At 41.8% G+C, this 22,083-nt stretch overlaps 2 protein-coding genes across 3 annotated transcripts; both read left to right on the top strand.

The window, feature by feature from the left end:
- Positions 1-1,393: 1,393 nt before the first annotated feature.
- On the top strand, positions 1,394-11,115 carry b9d2 (B9 domain containing 2). Of its 2 annotated transcripts, none has more exons than XM_042092078.1 (4): positions 1,394-1,556; positions 4,722-4,828; positions 4,927-5,052; positions 10,369-11,115. In XM_042092078.1, the coding sequence occupies exons 2-4, from the start codon at positions 4,741-4,743 to the stop codon at positions 10,680-10,682; spliced, it is 528 nt and encodes a 175-aa protein (XP_041948012.1). In that variant the 5' UTR covers positions 1,394-1,556; positions 4,722-4,740; the 3' UTR covers positions 10,683-11,115. The 2 variants fall into 2 exon arrangements, with proteins under 2 accessions (XP_041948012.1, XP_041948011.1); XM_042092077.1 differs by lacking the exon at positions 1,394-1,556 and adding an exon at positions 3,956-4,190.
- A 960-nt stretch (positions 11,116-12,075) lies between these two features.
- On the top strand, positions 12,076-19,866 carry tgfb1b (transforming growth factor, beta 1b). The gene is given in 9 exon segments (XM_042092063.1): positions 12,076-12,137; positions 12,419-12,842; positions 12,844-12,997; positions 15,959-16,225; positions 16,615-16,692; positions 17,100-17,247; positions 17,378-17,528; positions 18,789-18,899; positions 19,041-19,866. Coding segments are annotated over 8 exon segments (1,155 nt in total). The 5' UTR covers positions 12,076-12,137; positions 12,419-12,644; the 3' UTR covers positions 19,089-19,866.
- Positions 19,867-22,083: the final 2,217 nt, after the last annotated feature.

Below are 22,083 nucleotides of genomic sequence, written 5' to 3'. Positions count from 1 at the left end.
CCGTGAGGATATCCATTACCAACCCTATGATCACGAGTGCTATACTGCTGAAATGATATATATATCATATAAACTTGGATTAAAGCAAACAAAATAAGTTGTTACATTGTTATTTTATTCCTAATATGTACATTATCTGCACTGTTCTGTTTTTTTTTTTTAAGGCCTACATGTTTGTTCTGTTCTGTAATGTGTTGTAATAGCTATTTGTCTTGTGTGTTATGTAGCCAGTTTTACCATACTGTCTTGTCTGATGGGTATCTTTGGTCTGGGTAGCCTACCAGCTTGCACAGCTTTCCTATTACTTATACTGTTTTTTTCAAATTATTTTATTTTTCTGTTTGCTGTTTTATTCTAGGCTGTCTTTAGAACTGGCTAGGGACAACGGATGGAAATTAGCACTCACAAGCTAACCCCGGCTTATTTACAGCTTGTCTGTTAATTAATGAGCATTGTCCTAATAAATAAACAAACAAATAAATAAATAATTATTATGGACGATCCCATAAAGTACACTATTACAGTAGTAAGCTCTGTGTACAGTATGTTCTCTTGGTTCAGAACAGTGCAGCCCTGTAGCAATACAGTATCTCTGTCCTAACAAGGAAGACGAGACTTGTGGATGACAAACACAAACAACAGCACAGTCAGTGAGCCTGAGGAGCCTAGGACCCAGATGGCACAAATGGAATACCTGGTTCGGCCAACCGTGCGCATCCGTATGTGTCGGAGGAAGAAGCAGACAGGCACGAATCTCTCCAGCGACATCAAGACAGGTTCAGAAGCAAAACACAAGAAAGAATGGTCCAGCAACAACAAGAAAAAGACAAGTCAACTCAGTTAGGTAGAGTCTTGTTATAAGTAGGTACAAAATGGCACAAGATAATAGCTGAATACTGTTTATGTATAGTACAGATGCTGAAATGTCTATCTATACAGCATATGGCCAGACAGGGCTTTTCCAGAAACAGTCCTCCTCCTCAGTGAGATATCATCATACCATTGAACAGACAGCATGCGTCTCAGGGTTCCGGACCTTAATTTCATTGACCAGCAACAAGCAAAGTAACACGTTGGGCATTAAATTGACTTTGCTGATCTAGTTGGGGATGAGATGTACTTTGTGTGGTGTGCCTTGTCAGTTGCCCATGTTTTAGCTGAGCAAAAAAACAACTCCAATATAGTAAGGATATTGTGCCTATTTTACATTGTCTCAACATTAACTGAGATGTAGGCCTATATGGCTTGTGGGGAGTAGAAAACCTCTTAATCATATTATTGCTGGAAATCTGCTCAAAACAAATGACCAGTGCAACCCCAGACCAGTGGGACTGTATCATGTTGGTGACGTATGGCCTTACCACATTGTGTTTAAAAACAGAGCGCATATCCTGCTGCAAGGACTCCAGATTACAGGCAGGAAGCTCGGCTGCACGTGTGCAGATGTCTGTGTGCTATGCAGATTAGCTTGAATTGGGATTGCAGGCCAGTCACAACCAATTGCACAGACCAAAGGACAGAGGCTGCATGCCAGCATTGTGCTCTAAATAAATAAGGTAATTTCCACTAGCACTTGCATATACTGCCTTCGCTACCTCATTCCAGTCTGTCTTTGTTGTCTTTCTTACTTGCTCATTAAGAGAGAGTGTACTATCTATAGGGTACTATCCATAGGGTGCTATCACTACCACCATTAGTGCTATCCATAGGGTGCTATCCATAGGGTACTATCACTACCACCATTAGTACTATCCATAGGGTGCTATCCATAGGGTGCTATCCATAGGGTGCTATCACTACCACCATTAGTGCTATCCATAGGGTGCTATCCATAGGGTACTATCACTACCACCATTAGTACTATCCATAGGGTGCTATCCATAGGGTGCTATCCATAGGGTGCTATCCATAGGGCAGCCTACTATGACTAAGGTACTATCCATAGGGTGCTATCCATAGGGTGCTATCACTACCACCATTAGTACTATCCATAGGGTGCTATCCATAGGGTGCTATCCATAGGGCAGCCTACTATGACTAAGGTACTATCCATAGGGTACTATCTATAGGGTGCTATCTATAGGGTACTATCTATAGGGTACTATCTATAGGGTACTAAAGGAAAAGAATACCAGATGTTTGCTATGATGTGTGTGCACACAATTTCAGGCAAAACTGTTGATCAAATTTGGTTCAAAAGCGATTAAATGACAAGACAGTGCATGTATATTAAAGAGTAAGATGTCTCTCACTGAAAGACACTGGTACAGTAGACCAGCAAAATTGCGTAATATGTGTTGATCAGTCTTTGGGATTCAGCGTGTCCTCTGTGAATGGATTTGTGTTGTTTAGCAGCATATCTAGGCTACTGCACCAAGCCTCTCTGATGTGAGCTGCTCTGTGAACACACTGATATTTCCCATCTGTAGCGCCCATTCCCATCACATATGAATTATTCATAAAGGTATGATCTCCCTGCTGTACAATGCCACTCCCTTTATGTTCTAGAAACATGTTTGTTAAAGACTAGAGGCAGTAAGAGACAGTTTAACAAAAAATAAATACTTGAAACAACAACATTATGCAATATGCAACAGAATACCATGTCTATCTACAGTTAAAATGCAAAAGCAACTGTACCCTTGGCCTGCTCAGGTAAGAGGGACAACCATCATCATCAGCCTGTGCTTTGGTGTATCAGCCAACATGGTGATGGAGTAGCTGACACAATTAAATGGAACAGCCAATGCCTGTGGAGACAGAACACAGAATGAATGCTTGTGCAAGTGCCTGCCACTACACTTGATACTACACTTGAGATTGAATAGCCTTATAATAGCCTAATAATCTTAATGTGAGAAACGCTCATCTTATACTTAGAGACAGCCAATAAATGTTATTGTTAGGCTTGTGCTAGAGGAGAATAACAAGCAGCCTACAGCAGCAGTAGCCCAACACAAAGCCACCTTTAAGAACAGACAGGGAGGGGAATGAAATCAATAGAGAGGCTACAGCTATCCTGACTAACTTACAGTTGTTGTTTTTTTCCTTTCTAAAATGTTGGTGTGCGATGGCACAAGTTCCTTGCGCACACCAACATCCTTACGTACTTTCAACTGATGTTTTTCTTGCAGCTCTTGAGGGGCATACAATCTTGTTAGGCCTATCAGTTACAGTTTTTTCTCAGTCGCTTTGGTGCTTTTCTCACATCACTATTAACATTTGCACAGCAGTGCATTTCTCAAAACAATTAGTGCAAACTGCAAAACCTAGTGGATAACCTGCAAAAGCAACGTCACTTGCTCAAAATGGATAGTCCATTCCTCAAAAGCAAGTATTTATATCAATGAAACTGCCAGTGTCATCAAAATGAGAAGTCTTGATGCCATTGTTTATGAACAAGATAGTCAAATGGCTCTGTCATGTTTTCATTACGACAGTTTATGCTCTCAGTGTTTTCCCATGCAAAAAAAGGTCAGAACTCGGTGACACTACCTGAAAATGCTCAAGACAGCACTATACAGTACTTGTACAGCCATTTGAAAACTACAAATGGCTGTAGTTAGGGGAGTAAGTGAGTACAAGACACTGAATATGTACGTGTCAGTTTTACTGCAATTCTACAGCATTGTGACAGAATTTGATAACTAGTTCACCAATTTTGTATGTAATGACTCAAGCAATGAAATGAGGACTATTAGTTTTATTGGGAACGACTATTCAGTATCCATAAGTATAGCCTAGTTCATTTTCATGACAAAGCTACTGATGTTCAAAAGCATTTGTTCAGAGAAAGGAGAAATTGCTACTATGATGTGCACAAATTACTAAATGTTGTGGAGGTTGAACTAATAGTCTAGTTATGAGAATTTTGAGAACATTCTGATCTGAGAAAAGCGCAAAAGCGACTGAGAAAAACTGTCATAATGTAATAGAGAGATCAGGATGTCTATACTTCACTCTGCCTCCGGTCCAGATGGTGGCGATAAAGCGCTATATTTTGTATAAGCAACTAGAAGAAGATTATCTGGTTGCTCGTGGCGACAACAGGGCGTCATTAAAAACCTTTCTATTTCGCCTTTAGTTAGCTTGTCATGTTTCTCTGATTTATTTAAATGACTTCAGGACAGCTTCTTGGAAATTAGATCGTTTTCAGGGAGGAGCATTTTATGGAAATTCCGAGATTCCAGGTATGTCCCTCCAAGATTATCATCTCACCGTTGACTTTATCACAAAGTGTAAGGTGTTTAAGCTAATCTTAACGTTAACCTAGCTCATGTAAGTAAGGTTAAGCTTCCAGAGTTGCTTTCCCTTGTAGCTTCTATGAACCTGTTGAACTGACTGAATCGTTAACTAATAATGACAACGAGTAACGGTAACGTTTTTATATTTAATATAGATTAATATAAGGTAATGGTTTGCCTTAACTTACTGCACCACATAGCCCAACAACAGTTATCAGTTAAGCTTAGCTGCTCTAACGTTAACGTGAACGTCATTGTGTTAAGCTGCTGCCAAAGCTATCGATTCACCATTCTAAAGTGAAATGATATTATTATGCTATCTTACTGATTATTTCCGTATGTTGATATGAATTCAATAAATACATCATTAGCTAACATAACTGTCATTAAACTTTAAATGACTCTTACCAGAAGTTAGCCTTTCTCTGTAAGTATTGTATTGTAATGTAACGTTAATACTATCGTCTCCTTGTATAGTGAAAGTCCAGGTTAGCTTATGGCAGAGCTGCATATAATTGGCCAGATCATTGGAGCGAGCGGATTTCCTCAAAGCAGTCTCTTTTGCAAGTGGGGAGTCCATACAGGTGAGTGAACCGGTGACCTAACTTACAGTGACACACTTGAAGGTAAAGTAGTAACTTACCAAATGTACCAATAATGTCTCTCTCTCTGCTCATGCAAGGCGGCGCATGGAGACTTCTGTCTGGCCTCAGGGAGGGTCAGACCCAAGTAGACTTCCCCCAGACTGGAGAAATGGCCTATTGGAGCCACCCAATGGACCTCCACTATACCACCAAGGGTCTCCAGGGTAAGCAGAGATCCGCTTTATGTACCGGTACTGTAGGCCTAGCTTGTGTAGCAGAGATCCGCTTTATGTACCGGTACTGTAGGCCTAGCTTGTGTAGCAGAGATCCGCTTTATGTACTGTAGGCCTAGCTTGTGTAGCAGAGATCCACTTTATGTACCGGTACTGTAGGCCTAGCTTGTGTAGCAGAGAGATCCGCTTTATGTACTGTAGGCCTAGCTTGTGTAGCGTCTGTAACATCGGCGTACTGTTAATCTTGTCAAAGTAGTCTAAGGGCATTGAAGTGCACATCATGAGGTAATGTGTGTAACAGAATGTCAACATGTCTTGGTTCCACTAACCATTGCCCATATATTATATATTTATTACATAAACATTGCCAAACTGTAAAGGGCAAGTCCATGGAAAATTACGTTTTTTGTAACATCCATAACGCCAATGTGATAGTATGGTATAAATGATTACATGAAATTTGAGCATTTGCTATTTTTGGCTGAAGAATGTACATGAGAAAAAAATCACAAAAAATGAATGTTATCATTTACATCATACAAATGCAAATTTAATTGAATAACAGGCCATAACTTAGGCTAATGCAGCGTTTCTCAAACTGTGGGTCGCGACCCACTACTGGGTCGCGGAGACGTGCCAGGTGGAGCGCGAACTGACGTGAAAAGCAGGAGTTTTTTTTATTTATTTTTTATCTGTAGCGGCCCAGGTAGCACCCGATGCGCAATGGACGCACTGTGTTATTCACAGGGAAGCGCTCGTGTCAAGGCAGCTTAGTTAGTCCCGACCTACATGAGATTTTGAACGTTGTTGTGAGAGTGGTGAATTTCATCAAAACTCGGCCCTTAAAAGCGCGTCTATTCTCCGCACTTTGTGAAGAGATGGTAGCTGACCAAAAGGCTGTACTGTTTCACAGCGAGGCAAGGTGGCTTTCCCGAGGTAAAGTGCTGTCGCGCGTGTTTGAGCTCCGAGTCGCCTCTTCTTGGAGGAAGAGCGCATGTTTGAATCTGCAAGCACGTTCATGAATGAACATTTCTTGACGATATTTCCCAACCAGCAGTGCTCAGTATTACTGGATTATAGATCCATTTAATGCAGCATGTTGGCATTTCATTGAATATATTGTACAATGCTGTAAAATGGCCTATGCTTCCTAATATAAAGTATGTATAAGTAAGTATATATACTTTTTTGATCCCGTGAGGGAAATTTGGTCTCTGCATTTAACCCAATCGGTGAATTAGTGAAACACAAACAGCACACAGTGTACACACAGTGAGGTGAAGCACACACTAATCCCGGCGCAGTGAGCTGCCTGCTACAACGGCGGCGCTCGGGGAGCAGTGAGGGGTTAGGTGCCTTGCTCAAGGGCACTTCAGCCGCGGCCCACTGGTCGGGGCTCGAACCGACAACCCTCCGGTTACAAGTCCAGAGTGCTAACCAGTGGGCCACGGCTGCCTTAATATGTTGCTGGAAAACAGAAATATGTGTGTTATGTATTTATTTATTATTATATCTGCAGCACCAGCTGATTTTAACTCTGTTGAAGAGGATATATTTAGAACTTGTCATTATTTCAATAAATTTGACAATTTTAAGCTTCTTAGAGCGATGAGGGACAGGTGGAGGGACAGGTGGAGGGACAGGTGGAGGTACAGGTGGAGGGACAGGTGGGGGGACAGGTGGAGGGACAGGTGGGGGGACAGGTGGAGGGACAGGTGGGGGGACAGGTGGGGGGACAGGTGGAGGGACAGGTGGGGGGACAGGTGGAGGGACAGGTGGGGGGACAGGTGGAGGGACAGGTGGGGCTCGAGAATGCCCCCTTGATCAAAGTGGGGAAAGAAAACGTTTGAGAGCCGCTGATCTAGTTTGTTAACTGCCACAGTCACGAGTTGGGTCGCGATAGTCTGTCATTTTTAAAAAGTGGGTCCCCAGAAAAAAAAAGTTTGAGAAACACTGGGCTAATGAAACAGTTGAATGGTCCAAAATAGACTACTGTGTCTTTATGTTGATTCCAAACAGTTCTCATTCCCATTTCCCCTTTACATGGTCAAACTGTTGCTCCACTTTATAATAGTAGCAATCGGAATAATGATCACAACATTACAATTATTATATGGATATTGCTGCTGGCTATGTAGGCTAAGCATGCCTTGACATTTTTGATAGAAACTTGTACCCTCTCTAGGTTGGCCTAAGCTAACTGTAAACTTGTACCGTATCTAGGTTGGCCTAAGCTAACTGTAAACTTGTACCCTCTCTAGGTTGGCCTAAGCTAACTGTAAACTTGTACCTTCTCTAGGTTGGCCTAAGCTATCTGTAAACTTGTACAGTCTCTAGGTTGGCCTAAGCTAACTGTAAGCTAACTGTAAACTTGTGCCGTATCTAGGTTGGCCTAAGCTAACTGTAAACTTGTGCCCTCTCTAGGTTGGCCTAAGCTACTAACAGGGTTCCCGCGGGGTCTTAAAAAGTCTAAAATTCAGAACTTTAAATTTAGGGCCTGAAAACGTCTTAAAAAGGCCAGATTTTCATTCCGAGGTCTAATTTAGTCAGGTCTAAAAAATATTTTACCATTGTTCATCTCCAGAAACGCTGGCCACAGAAAGTTATTACAAAGTAGCAAAAAAGTATTGAGTCGTAGCTTGCAAAGCAGAGCTCTAGCGTCTTTGCTACCATTGTAACAAAACCAGCAGAATGCTCAGAACATTGGTTCAGTGTGTTGTAGTTCTTTCTGGGGGATATTGGTGTTGGTACGTAGCCTACGCAGTGATAAATCTACAAATCCCGTGATAAATGCAATACCTGCTCGGGGATTAACACTCACATTTTCAGCATGATGACTCACGTGTAATACCACGCAGCAACACAAACATAAACAACAATAGAGGGAGGAGAGAGATGCGCATTTTAGCTATACAGTCATTATTTTGAGTTTGTGTCCGCTAAACATGACAACATTAAGGTACGTTGTACACTCTGTGCTGGTGACAAAGTGCTGTCTAGCTACACATCCCAAGTCTCCCGAAGTTCTGGGAGTCTCCCGATAGCGGCTTCCTGACGCCCGCAAATTAGATAAAATCTCCCGGAATCTAGAACGAACAAGACCGGGAATTCAAATCGCGTGTGCGTCTGAGTTTAGCGCGCATACGACGGAGAGGGAGAGAGAGAGGGGTGGTGCGTGTGTGCCTGAAGCACAACCAAGACAGAGCATCCTGGCCTGTTTTGCTAAATCAACCAATCAATTTTCAGTGTAGGTGGGCTTTTATCTTTTTTCTCCTGAACTAAATTAATCAGTTCAGTGTATCTAGGAACAGGAGCGTCATGGCAGTCAGTGGCCTCCAAAAAGGATAATTTAAGACCCATTTCACATCAGACTACACAAAAGTGTACCCTTGTCTCATAAGAGTAAAACATGAGTCTTGCACACTGCACTGTTTGTAGCATTGCCCATGGCTGCAAAAGACTTGTTGAGGTGAGTTTAACAAGTGTCATTTAATTTGCTATTATTCAGGCCTATACTAGATGGCTAGTTGCCAAGGCTACATGAAAAGCCTTTTCTTTGCAAACACCGCGCTCTCCCGTTTGTTTTCTTTTTGAAAATGAAAAGCCCAAACTACCAAAATCTACATATTTTATCATCACAATTTCTATCTATAGGCCTTCCTTATTTGGTGTACTGACTAGACATTATTGCACAAACATCTGAATTTCAGTATCTAAGTAGGCTAAAGGGCAGGTTGGGATGTCTGCTATACATTGTTGACCTTACTGTTAAAATGCACTCCAATAAAGTGAGTATTGGCAAAACCGGTTGTCATTTTTATGTTGAGGTGGCGGGGGGTGTTGTCGGCAGCTGCTGAAAGTAACTAATAAAGTAACTTGTAATCTAACTCCATTACTTTACTGATTACTTGATTTTAAAAATAACTAAGTTACGTTTTAAAGGAGTAATCAGATTACTTTTCCAAGGTAACTGTGGCAACACTGGCTAGATCACAGTGATGTCTGCTGTTGGTTACAAGTGGTACCCAGCTCCGGGTATGAGGCTCGCTGCACTTTGCAAAAAAACTATTCAGTTAGGGACTCTGGGTGTGAAGGTGCTGGAGTCACAAGCCAGAGCATGCAGAGAAACATAAGCTAGCCGCAAAATGCAAACTGTTTATCAGCACTAGCCGCTAACATCATTCAAAAGCTCCGGTTTCGCTCTTTCAAGTGCACCCCCGCAACTCCACTTCCAACGTCACTGATTCCGACAGATAGGCCTACGCCCGACACTTCTGCTTTTTATCTGGGGGTGGTGGAGTTGACCGGACAGGCTTCAGACGTTACCAATTTATCATCCATCGCGTCTGGCCTCTGGGCCTGGCCATGTTTGAACCGCCTCACTCATTTGTTCGTTGTTTAACATAGACATTTTAAGCGTGCGCTTCCTATTTGAAATGCAGCATAGGCTATGTGTGTTGTTTAATAGCTCACTTTTCAAACGGTAGAGCCTGTTCATTTAAAAACATAGCCAGAGGACGTATAATATAGGCTTACATATTAAGGCTTATTCTCAAATTCAGATTGCGTTAGGGGACGGGATTATTAGCCAATTTCAATCGGACAATTTGACCGGAGAGATTTAATTTTGTCGGACATTTCATTTTTTTTCCGGCCAATGTCCGGTAATTACCGGACAACGGAAACCCTGACACACACACACACGCAGACAAGTGCAGAGTGTCCACCAAAACACACTTTCACACCCAGTTTCAACTCCAGTCTCATTTTTGACTTCCTTGATGCAATCTATTCTATTTGAGGGCTAGTTTGTTTTAAATTATTTTCATTTTGGGCTTAAGGTTTAGGGCATTTGGTACGTGACACGGATATTTTTCCTTGAGTATACTACAAGTGAGCAATGCAAAAATCAGTTGGGTTGTAGATGTTGGGTGTGGAAGGTTACTAGTTTGATTGCTTTATCTGTACATTTAATTCATCCTTTTTCAACGACTTTTCAATGATTTTTTCAGAATTTCTTTGATTTGAATATTTTTTGGTAATGCGTCGTGTAGGTCTTAAATTTCAATCTTTATGGTCTTAAAATGTCTTAAAAAGGTCTTTAATTTGACTTACTGAAACCTGCAAGAACCCTGTACTAAGATAACTGTAAACTTGTGCCGTCTCTAGGTTGGCCTAAGCTACTAAGCTAACTGTAAACTTGTGCCGTCTCTAGGTTGGCCTAAGCTACTAAGCTAACTGTAAACTTGTGCCGTCTCTAGGTTGGCCTAAGCTACTAAGCTAACTGTAAACTTGTGCCGTCTCTAGGTTGGCCTAAGCTACACGTGCAGGTGTGGCACCAGGACTCCTTTGGCCGTTGTGAACTTTACGGTTACGGCTACTGCCACATACCGTCCAGCCCGGGTCACCATCGCCTGCAGTGTGTGACGTGGCGGCCCCTGGGGTCCTGGCAGGAACAGCTGGCCCAGATGTTTGTTGGTGGTGGACCACAACTGCGATCGCCAGACCTCATCTACAGTGGAGCTGACCGATATCGCCTGCACACAGTCGCCATGGGCGTCGTAGAGGTGGAACTGGGCATCATTCTGCGTCATTTCGACAGATATGGCATTGAGAGCTGAAGGCGTGGACTATGAGAATGCCATGCTGAGAAGACATTCCAACATACGGAGAGAGATGTTGGCTGAAGAATGGCATTTGGTATTGAGTATCATATGAATGCCATTTGGTATTGTGTATCATCAGTAACCCAAGAGGGTTATATATAAACACCAAATGTTCAGTTGGAGGAGTCGTGGTACTTGGTACTTCAAAGGTGCTCGGCTAGTCAGATCCAGGGGCCCTACAGAAATATTTTGCAAGCCATTTATGCCTTCTCGTCACGACTGATCATGTTTTTATGTTACGTTTATATAACCCAGAGCTTTTAAATTGTATAGCTTTTAAAACACATTTCTACAGCATTTTAACAACACATTTCTACGGCATTGTTTTATTGTGTTGAGTTTTTTTTAAATGACCATTGTTTATGTAATAAAAATGTTTCAGCCTGAACCAGAGTTTTTGTCCGTTTGAAGTTTCAAGAAAAAGACTATTGGATCCTTAAAATTCAATTCTTCAGTGGCCTAGCCTGGTTACCTCAGGTGTTTTGTTGTTGAGTTGATGTGAATTAATCCATCCCTGCATGCATGTATTTAATCCATATGTCTATCCATTCTTCAATACTGAATGGCAGATTTGACAACTTGTAGTAATTGTAAGTAAGTAATCAATGACTACAGTCATGTAGTATGTTACCTCTCTGGGAAATCCTTGAGAGCCCTGTATGCTGACATCATAAATAAGCTATAAATTGTTTAAGCAGTTTTACAGCACATAGCATCCTCAGACATACGGTTTTATTGCATATAGCATCCTCAGACATACGGTTTTACTGCCTATAGCCGTTCTCAGACGCATGGCTTTAGAATGTTTTCTTCCTTGTTTGTCTGTTAGTTCCGGTCAGATTCCCAGCCAATAGTTGAGGCCCCCAAAGAAAAAGGGTGGGAATAGATGCTGACTTTGTGCCTGGGAGGAGTGGGTCTCATCAGCTGCAGTGTAGAGTGGCTTTGGCTGCAGGACCGCTGTATTCTAGGGAGAACACACAGGCAAGTGTGCAATCAGGAGACTGGCTGCTGGACCGCTGGGGTCTAGGGAGAACACACAGGCAAGTGTGCAATCAGCTGCAGTGTAGAGTGGCTTTGGCTTTAGGACAGCTGTATTCTGGGGAGAACACACAGGCAAGTGTGCAATCAGGAGACTGGCTGCTGGATACACATGTGGCCAAGTAACCCCTGGGGAATATTCTCCACAGATAAGTTTAGACTTTCAAAGTTCATACAGTGAATTTAAATGAATGAGAATATATATATATATATATATATATATATATATAATGTGTATATATTGTGTATTTCTTTGTTTTTAGTTTACTATTTGTTTACTCTGTACATATTGAGCATATTCTGTTTTTGTACAGTTAAAGGAATTCAAACAAGATAGAAGTTTGTCTAAAATCATCCGTAATTTCCCTCAGTGTGAGTACATCCCACCAGGGAAGTGTCCCCAAGGGGAAGCACAGGAAGTTTTGGCTGCTGCTTTTCCTCTGTTTCAAGTCTAAATCATTAGCCCCAAAATAGCTTACGAGATAGTGAGCTGATTTTGCCAGCTGAAATATAAGAGCTACCAAACTTTTACAGTATTTTATCTTACTCAATCTTGCCTCACTGAATTTATTTACTGGTGGCATGTTTAGTGCATACATTGAAGCCTATTTTGCATGCATTTGTTGAATTTGTTGCATTTTGTTTTTTTAAAGGAGAAAAGCCATTGAATTGCAATTTGTTGGTATCAATTGGTGGGATTTCCACCCTTGCAGTCCGAACATGGAATATCAAATGAGCGCTTCTGAGGAACGGCAAGGGGATCTTTACTTCAACATGTCGGAGCAGCAAGCCAAGCGGCTGATTTGACCCAGGACTCTCGTCTTGGTCTGATTTCCCTCAACACCAAAGAGCCGTGGTCGTGGTCATCGAGCGCGGAGAATGAGAGCGGCAACTGCGCTCCTCGCCGGGCTCTGTGTGCTAACCTGCGTCCTCCACAGCGCCGCCCTGTCCACCTGCAGACCCCTGGACGTGGACCTGATGCGGAGGAAGAGGATCGAAGCCATCCGCGGGCAGATCCTCAGCAAGCTGCGTCTGCCCAGAGAGCCAGAGCTGGAGGAGGAGCAGGAGGAGCGGGGGGGGCGAGCAGGTGCCGGTCACTCTCCTGTCCGTCTACAACAGCACCGTCCAGCTGGGAGCGGAGCACAGGCAGCACATGGGGGCAGCCTGGGCTCTGGACGAGGACGAGGGCACGTACTATGCCAAAGAGGTGCACAAATTCAGCATGAAACAGCGTGAGTACAGGCGCCTGTGGGGTCATACGTGCACATGTGCAGATACAAGCAACAGTGTGCAGATACAATAAGAAACATTTACACAGAAAAACATGAAGTGTGTGTGTGTGTGTTTCTCTCTCTCTCCCTCTCTCCCTCCGTCTCTGTGTGTGTGTGTGTGGTTTATACTGTATATGTCGGTCGATAAGTGTGTGTTTGTTTGTCTATGTGTGTGTGTGTGTGGTTTATATATGTCTGTCGATAAGCGTGTGTGTGTGTGTGTGTGTGTGTGGTTTATATATGTCTGTCGATAAGCGTGTGTGTGTGTGTGTGTCTGTGTGTGTGTGTGTGCGTGTGCGTGTGTGTGTGTGTGGTTTATATATGTCTGTCGATAAGCGTGTGTCTGTTTCTGTGTGTGTGTGTGTGCGTGTGTGTAGTTTATACATGTCTGTCGATAAGCATGTGTCTGTTTCTGTGTGTGTGTGTGTGTGTGTGTGGTTTATATATGTCTGTCGATAAGCATGTGTCTGTTTCTGTGTGTGTGTGTGTGTGTGTGTGGTTTATATATGTCTGTCGATAAGCGTGTGTCTGTTTCTGTGTGTGTGTGTGTGTGTGTGTGTGTGTGTGTGTGTGCGTGTGTGTAGTTTATACATGTCTGTCGATAAGCATGTGTCTGTTTCTGTGTGTGTGTGTGTGTGGTTTATATATGTCTGTCGATAAGCATGTGTCTGTTTCTGTGTGTGTCTGTGTGTGTGTGTGTGTGGTTTATATATGTCTGTCGATAAGCGTGTGTCTGTTTCTGTTTCTGTGTGTGTGTGGTTTATATATATCTGTCGATAAGAATGTGTCTGTTTCTGTGTGTGTGTGTGTGTGTGTGTGTTCATGCCGATTATCTGGAGAGGAAGGAAGCCGGTACTCCGCATGTAGCGTGAGTGACTCAGTTCCTGTATACACGGACTCCTATCTGCATAACACAAGATCCTACATCCCCAAACACACACTGTGTCTTAACAAACACACACTGTGTCCTAACACAAGATCCTCCATCCTCAAACACACACATCCTCAAACACACACATTCCCAAACACACACTATATCCTAACACAAGATCCTCCATCTTTAAACACACACTGTGTCTTAACAAACACACACTGTGTCCTAACACAAGGTCCTCCATCCCCAAACACACACATCCCCAAACACACACTGTGTCTTATGTCTGTGAGCATCATGTGTGTGGAGCATCGTGTGTGGAGCATCATGTCTGTGAGCAGCTTCTTGTTCACGTCACATTTTCTCTGCAGTCTCTCAAACTATTCACTTTTGACAAACAAAATAATAACAATAATAACAATAATTGGACGATAATTATTCTAGTTGAAGAGATCTAAGGAAACACTTGAAATGAGGTAGATATATAGAAAACTAGAGGTGCAAGTCATTTACTTCCCAATTACACAAGTGTTGCAGTTTTTAGATAACAAACATTACAGAATGCACCTTTAAAAAGTAGATAAACTAAATTAAATATTGAGAGATTGAATTGTAGACATGGGAGAAATTGAACTGGTCTTAGAATATTTTTACTTAGAAACAGGGTGTGGTTTAAAGATGCAGATGCTCTATAATTTGGGACGCTAGCTGTGGTCGCGTGTGCATGGGTGTTTCTGTCTTGCTGGCTTAGCTGAATTAACAATTTCTCAAGGAAAACCACCAGCAGTGCTGTCCCAATACCAGGCTTGTGCAAAATTCCAGAATTGAATTAAAACTGGCTCTTAAATTCCAATTCAATTCTTGAATTTCACTTGCATTTCAATTGAGGTAGCAAACAGGAAACAGAATTGCAATTGGAATTGTGCACAACCCTGGTGTGCGTGTGTGTGTGTGTGTGCGTGCGTGCGTGCGTGTGTGGCTTCTCAGGGCTCTGTGTGTGTGTGTGTGTGTGTGTGTGTGTGTGTGCGCGTGTGTGTGTGTGCGTGTGTGTGTGTGTGCGTGTGTGTGTGTGTGGCTTCTCAGGGCTCTCCCATCGTTCATAAGCTATTTACTTGTCCTGATCTCCAGCCTTTCCAGCCACACGACCGCAGGGGGACACGTAATTGCTAGGGGAACCCTAATATTGAGCGGGCCTGGCGGAAGGCTGTGGTGGCGAGAAGTGGAGTGATCTGGCTCGCGCCTCTGGCGGTCTCATCAGTGTGTAATTACTGTGCAATACAGGGTCAATTTGGGCCCCGGCACCAGACAGACATGGTGAACCTCTGGAAAAGAGCTAAAATGGAAAACCTCACCCCTGAGGATTGCTTTGCAGTGGCAAGAAAACAAGAATATGCCCAAATCAATACATTCTTAAGAAAGCAGTTGCTTTTGTTTTTATTTTATTTAGTTTGTTTTATTGTCAAGGACATTTTAAATGGTACGACTTCAACTTCAACAAAGAGTAAGTTTGATGAGGAAACATTTCCAGGTGTAGTGTTTGTGTGTGCTTGAGGTGTCTTTTAGACTGCCTTTTTGATTTAATCCATTTTATGGTCTATTTTATTTGTTTTTTTATTTGAATTATTCTATTGTACTTTACTTTGAAACCATTCAAGTTCAAGTTGTACTTTATTTTTAAACTATTCAAGTTCAAGTTCAAGTAGTTTATTGTCATATAAAAGGATAGTTAATTATTATTTTTTTTTTGCTCAAGAGCCAGGCTCAACTTTGTGTGTGTGTGTGGGGGTGGAGGGGGGGGTAATGGGGTGTGTGGGAGGGGGATGATGAAATGGTGTGTGTGTGTGTGGGGGGGGGGGGGGGGGGGGGGTGATGAAATGGTGTGTGTGCGGGTGTTGGTGGGGGTGTATGTGTGTGTGTGTGGGGGGTATTCTTTTAACTATTGCCCTTTTATGTTTTTTTACTATTACTCTTTGCTTTTGTTTATGTAAGTGTGTATAAAATGCACTAAGAAACTTGCCTTGTCTTGTTTGTCCAATCTCTCTAATCAGGTGAGAACAGTACGAAGTATCAGATCCTGTTCAACTTGACTGAGATGAGGTCCAGTCTGGGGACGGACCAGCTCTCTCGGGCAGAACTGCGGATTCAGATCAAGAACCCGCACATGCCCAACGGGACGGAGCAAAGGCTGGAGCTGTACCGTGGCATCGGTCTGCAGACCCGCTACCTCGCCTCGCGCTTCGTGTCCAGGGACTTGGCGGACCACTGGCTCTCTTTTGATGTGACACAAACACTGAGAGACTGGCTTCAGGGACCAGGTAAGTCATCATCATCATCAATGTCCTAAATCATTAAACACTTCCAAAAAAGGCTTTAATCATCTCCAATCACCATGCCATATTTGGTCTCTTGATCTTCACCTTTATCCTTAGCAGCTCATGTTGAGTTTGACATGAAAACAAAGAAACACAAGATATAGCCAATGTGCTAAATCTGCTGTTTGAGCTAAATCTGCTGTCTGTTATGAGCTAAATCTGCTGTTTGTTATGAGCTAAATCTGCTGTTATGTGCTAGATCTGCTGTCTGTTATGAGCTAGATCTGTTGTTTGTTATCTGCAGTCTGTTATGAGCTAAATATGCAGTCTGTTATGAGCTAAATCTGCTGTTAGTTATGAGCTAACCTTTCTTTGGTCTTGTATCTGTCCAGATGTGGAACAAGGTTTCCAGTTCAAACCGCACTGTGACTGTGGTGAAAAAAATAAGGATTTCCTCTTCTCAATATCTGGTATGAGACATACATAAACCTGTTGAAGATATTAAACATGGTATGGGACATGTCATAAACCTGTTGAAGATATTAAACATGGTATGGAACATGTAATAAACCTGCTAAAGATAATGAACATGGTATGGGACATGTCATAAACCTGTTGAAGATATTAAACATGGTATGGGACATGTAATAAAACTGCTGAAGATAATGAACATGGTATGGGACATGTCAAACCTGTTGAAGATATTAAACATGGTATGGGACATACATAATCCTGTTGAAGATATTAAACATGGTATGGGACATACATAAACCTGTTAAAGATAATGAACATGGTATGGGACATACATAAACCTGCTGAAGAAGCTCCACATACGAGCATGGTGTTGAACTGATGTCATTAATGTCACCCAACACAGGCATGGCCAAACTCAGAGGTGACACAGGGACTCTCTCAATGTACATGCAGAAGCCTCACATCTTAGTGATGTCACTTCCTGTGGAGAATCAGGATGACCAGCATTCCCGAAGGAAGCGTCAAACTTCAACTGCTGAAACCTGTTCAGAGTAAGATGTGATGCCATGACCTAAACAGGAAATAGTCTTCATATTATTATTGTTTTCATGTCTAAACAGGAAATAGTCTTCATATTGTTGTTGTTTTCATGTTTAAATTAGCCTGTGTTTTATCCTACAGGAAGTCAGAGAACTGCTGCGTAAGACAGCTGTACATTGATTTCCGTAAAGATCTCGGCTGGAAATGGATTCATGAGCCCTCTGGTTACTACGCCAACTACTGCATTGGTTCCTGTTCCTATGTGTGGAACACAGAAAACAAATACGCTCAGGTAAACAAATATGCTCAGGTAAACGAATACGCTCAGGTAAACAAGTACGCTCAGGTAAACAAATATGCTCAGGTAAACAAATAACCTCAGATAAACAAAATGCTCAGGTAAACAAATACGCTCACATATACGCTCAGGTAAACAAATATGCTCAGGTAAATAAATATGCTCAAGTAAACAAATACCCTCAGGTAAACAAATACGCTTAGGTAAATAAATACGCTCAGGTAAACAAATACGCTCAGGTAAATAAATATGCTCAGGTAAGTAAATATAGTCTAAAATCATCAGATTGCTGCTGCACATTTAAACAATTAGAGAAAACATACACTCTAGTCACTACAAAAAGAGTCTAGGCAACAATTGACTAAATTAAAGGCATATTGTTGATATCTAGGTATTGTCCCTGTATGTTGATATCTATGCCTATGTTGATAGGTATTGTCCATGTATGTTGATATGTATAAATGTTGATAGGTGTTGTCCCTGTATGTTGATACAGTATGTATATATGTTGATAGGTGTTGTCCCTATATGTTGATATGTATATATGTTGATAGGTGTTGTCCCTGTATGTTGATACAGTATGTATATATGTTGATAGGTGTTGTCACTATATGTTGATATGTATATATGTTGATAGGTGTTGTCCCTGTATGTTGATACAGTATGTATATATGTTGATAGGTGTTGTCCCTGTATGTATGTTGATACAGTATGTATCTATATGTTGATAGGTGTTGTCTCTGTATGTTGATAGGTGTTGTCTCTGTATGTTGATAGGTGTTGTACCTGTATGTTGATACAGTATGTATCTATATGTTGATAGGTGTTGTCCCTGTATGTTGATATGTTATCTATATGTTGATAGGTGTTGTCCCTGTATGTTGATAAAGTATGTATCTATATGTTGATAGGTGTTGTCCCTGTATGTTGATATGTATCTATATGTTGATAGGTGTTGTCCCTGTATGTTGATACAGTATGTATCTATATGTTGATAGGTGTTGTCCCTGTACGTTGATATGTATCTATATGTTGATAGGTGTTGTCCCTGTATGTTGATAAAGTATGTATCTATATGTTGATAGGTGTTGTCCCTGTATGTTGATATGTATCTATATGTTGATAGGTGTTGTCCCTGTATGTTGATACAGTATGTATCTATATGTTGATAGGTGTTGTCCCTGTACGTTGATATGTATCTATATGTTGATAGGTGTTGTCCCTGTATGTTGATATGTATCTATATGTTGATAGGTGTTGTCCCTGTATAAGCACCATAACCCAGGGGCCTCGGCCCAACCCTGCTGCGTTCCACACGTCATGGACCCCCTTCCCATCCTCTACTACGTGGGAAGACAACATAAGGTAGAGACACCGGATGCTTTTAGGACCAAATAGCTGTAAATAAACTAAAGCATTTAGGGATTAAATTGAACCTTTTAACATTAGCTGGAGGTACTGCATAACATCTCAACACACTATGTAAATGCTGTCTGTATTTTACAGGTGGAGCAACTATCAAATATGATTGTACGGACATGCAAATGCAGCTAAGGAGATACTGTGCCACTCTATGTAGATGATGTCTTGTTTTAACATCTTTTCCTGAACTGGTAGAAGATCCTATAAACACGGTTACACTGTCAACCTCACATATTTATGCAGCCACCACACAATTAATGTTTCCATGGTGTATTTACACAGTACTGATGCACAGACACCCACTGGCCACAGTCTTTTTGCTCTGTTTATTAAAAAGGGTTTTGACCTGTAAAAGGCATTGAACTTTCCACCTCTTTTCAAAGACATAATACTTGACATTTCACAGGAAAGTACTGTATCTGAAAGGACTGGCGTGTGTTTACCATTGAAGAGAGTGTGCAGTGTAAAAGACTATGATATAACATCTGGCTTTCATAGATTTGTTTTAAAAGATGTTTTTATAGTCCTTTACATAGTACATTTGTTTTGTCAGTGTTTAAATATTTCAGAGAAGTGTCATATCCATGAATGTCATGCATTCAATTATAAATGACTAAAAAAATGTCTTACTGGCTGATTTATGAGTGAACAGTGCCACCTCCAGGTGAAAATATGTAGTGCATTAATCAGCAACCACCTGAAAGTCCAGTGTAACATCCTTCAAAATTAACTACATACACTGTTTCTTTTTTAGAGAATTTAGAAATGTATCACAGTAAACAGTAAAAGTCTTACAATACACATGTACACATACAAAATCTTTTTTGCATGATGAAGATGTAAAAATTGCACATCAGAAATGCACACTTGAGTCTGAATGTCAAAATAAACCAACACTTTATGAATTCTATACGCATACCATACATTACCCCCTTCCTACAAATGAACAATGTACTTCTGTATGCACCCATTGAATTTAGGAGTGCAAATGTAAATCAGGTTTATAGGCCAAATATACTTGGGGAAACAAAGAATTTGGTCTCTGCATTTATCCTATCTGTGAATTAGTGAACACACAGTGAGGTGAAGCACACACTAATCCCGAAGCAGTGAGCTGCCTTGCTACAGTGGCGCTCGGGGAGCAGTGAGGGGTTAGGTGCCTTGCTCAAGGGCACTTCAGCCGCGGCCCACTGGTCAGGGCTCGAACCGGCAATCCTTCAGTTACAAGCCGAAACCCCTAACCAGTAGGCCACGACTGCCCAGTTAAACATTAATTTCATCGCTGGAAAGATGAATGTGTTTTCATATCAATGTGAAATCATTTTTGATTTCAGTGCCTTCTTGACCGAGAAAAGCCAAAAAGGTATTTGGCTCATGTGGATGAAAGCCAACAACTCCCAGAATTCATAGCCCTTCGCTGTCATGCATGGCCACTCCCCCAGGAACTAATGTTAGGCTAAAAGCCAGGGGGTCAAGAGCATAGACAGTAAAAGAAAGAGCGTGCAGATTAGCTTTGGCATGTTAGCATACGCCATTTTCAAATATGGCGCCGCATAGAGCATTTGGAACCAGCTCCATGCACGAAAATCCGTGTTGGGCACGAGCTCTCATGCGCGTACATGTTGGTGGGCGGGTACCTATCCGGCGGCTACAGCCAAACATTATTCAGTGTGTATTTCTTGAGGAGCCTATGAGAAGACGTGTATATTATGGTTATTTATGCATCATATGACAAATAAAGACATTGTATTGATCTTGTTTCGTTGTTGTTTGTCCCGAACAAAAATAGCCTAAACATGATTAAATACAATAAATTGCACAACAGCGGCATAAAGCCCTTGTCTCGTTACACCATGGTCACACGTTGCTCTCAACATATAGCCGCCCCCTTTTGAGCTTGCCAGAGACTGAATCAGTAGGCTACTACATTGAAACACAATTATTGCCGCGAGGCATTCCAGCTTACAGATTTAATAAAAAGTAAACCATGCATAATTAAAAAAATAACTCAATTTAGGCTACTTCGCTACGCAATAAGGTTTCCATTAGAGCACAGCGCACGTTCAATGAATGAGTGAAAGGGACTGCCTTGTCTCACAATAAACAGCTGGAAATTGCAACACTTTTTCAACTACACGAAACTTTACAGTGATCATCAAATACCCCGTAGATTTAAGTGCCCATCAGTCTCAACATGTAACTATATAATAAAAGTCCAAAAGTAAATTAAATCCCATACCAAAACCGAAAATCGTCTGCTTTTGATAGCCTAGTAGCCTATACCGCTCCAAACAAAACGCATGTCTCACAATAAAACGCACAATGTAAGAAATAAAGTTCTGCCTCGAATAAGCCTACCCCAAATAAATACCTGTGCTTTGCGAAGCCTAAGTAAATAGCAGACCCCGGACATAATGTAGGATTTACGGAAAGTATGCAATCATACGATGTTGGACGCCTGGCGATGCTCTGACCATGTACTGTGCCTCTGACTCCGCTGCCTCATTTGGATGGTAGCCTAACTCGACAGGTGAGCGCGAAGATTGGATATCGTATATGCAGACTACATTCTCTTTAACGGTTACTTTACCATCTGCGGTGTACAACCCAAAGTATTTCCAGACACCACATTTTAGATGAGTTGGGGACGTTTGCCGCTCATGCTGGCAAACAATAAAATAAAAAACAAACTAATCATAGACTGTAAAAATGCGCTACACATGGCACTAAAAACCGAATAGTTTATTTATAGTTCGACAACGGATATTTCACGTCATGTTCGAATGCATATTTGCAGCAGCAGGACGTCAGGCAGACCGCTCTTAGTTAGAGCCGCTGTTATCCAATGAAATTAAGTTGCACTTCAGGGCGACTCCACTGGACTCCACGCGCGTTCCCGAGCAACTTTTTCTTCTTCTTGTTACGTGGCAAGCAAAGTATGTGCATTATCCCCACCCTCTTACTGGAGGACGACTCTCTTTTTACAGAATATCCAAAATGTCCAGCTTTAGAACTTGGCGCATGGTCAGAGCCGACTGGCGCTGGATCCGAGCCCCAGCTACTGGTCAATGGGCCTATATACTAGCCTATGGGCCTATGTACTGGTCAATGGGCCTATATACTAGCC

The sequence above is a fragment of the Alosa sapidissima genome, chromosome 5, assembly GCF_018492685.1.
Source record: "Alosa sapidissima isolate fAloSap1 chromosome 5, fAloSap1.pri, whole genome shotgun sequence".
In the NCBI taxonomy this organism is placed as follows: domain Eukaryota; kingdom Metazoa; phylum Chordata; class Actinopteri; order Clupeiformes; family Clupeidae; genus Alosa; species Alosa sapidissima.
Note: the sequence above shows the minus strand (reverse complement) of the source record. Positions and strands in the feature narration are given on the sequence as shown.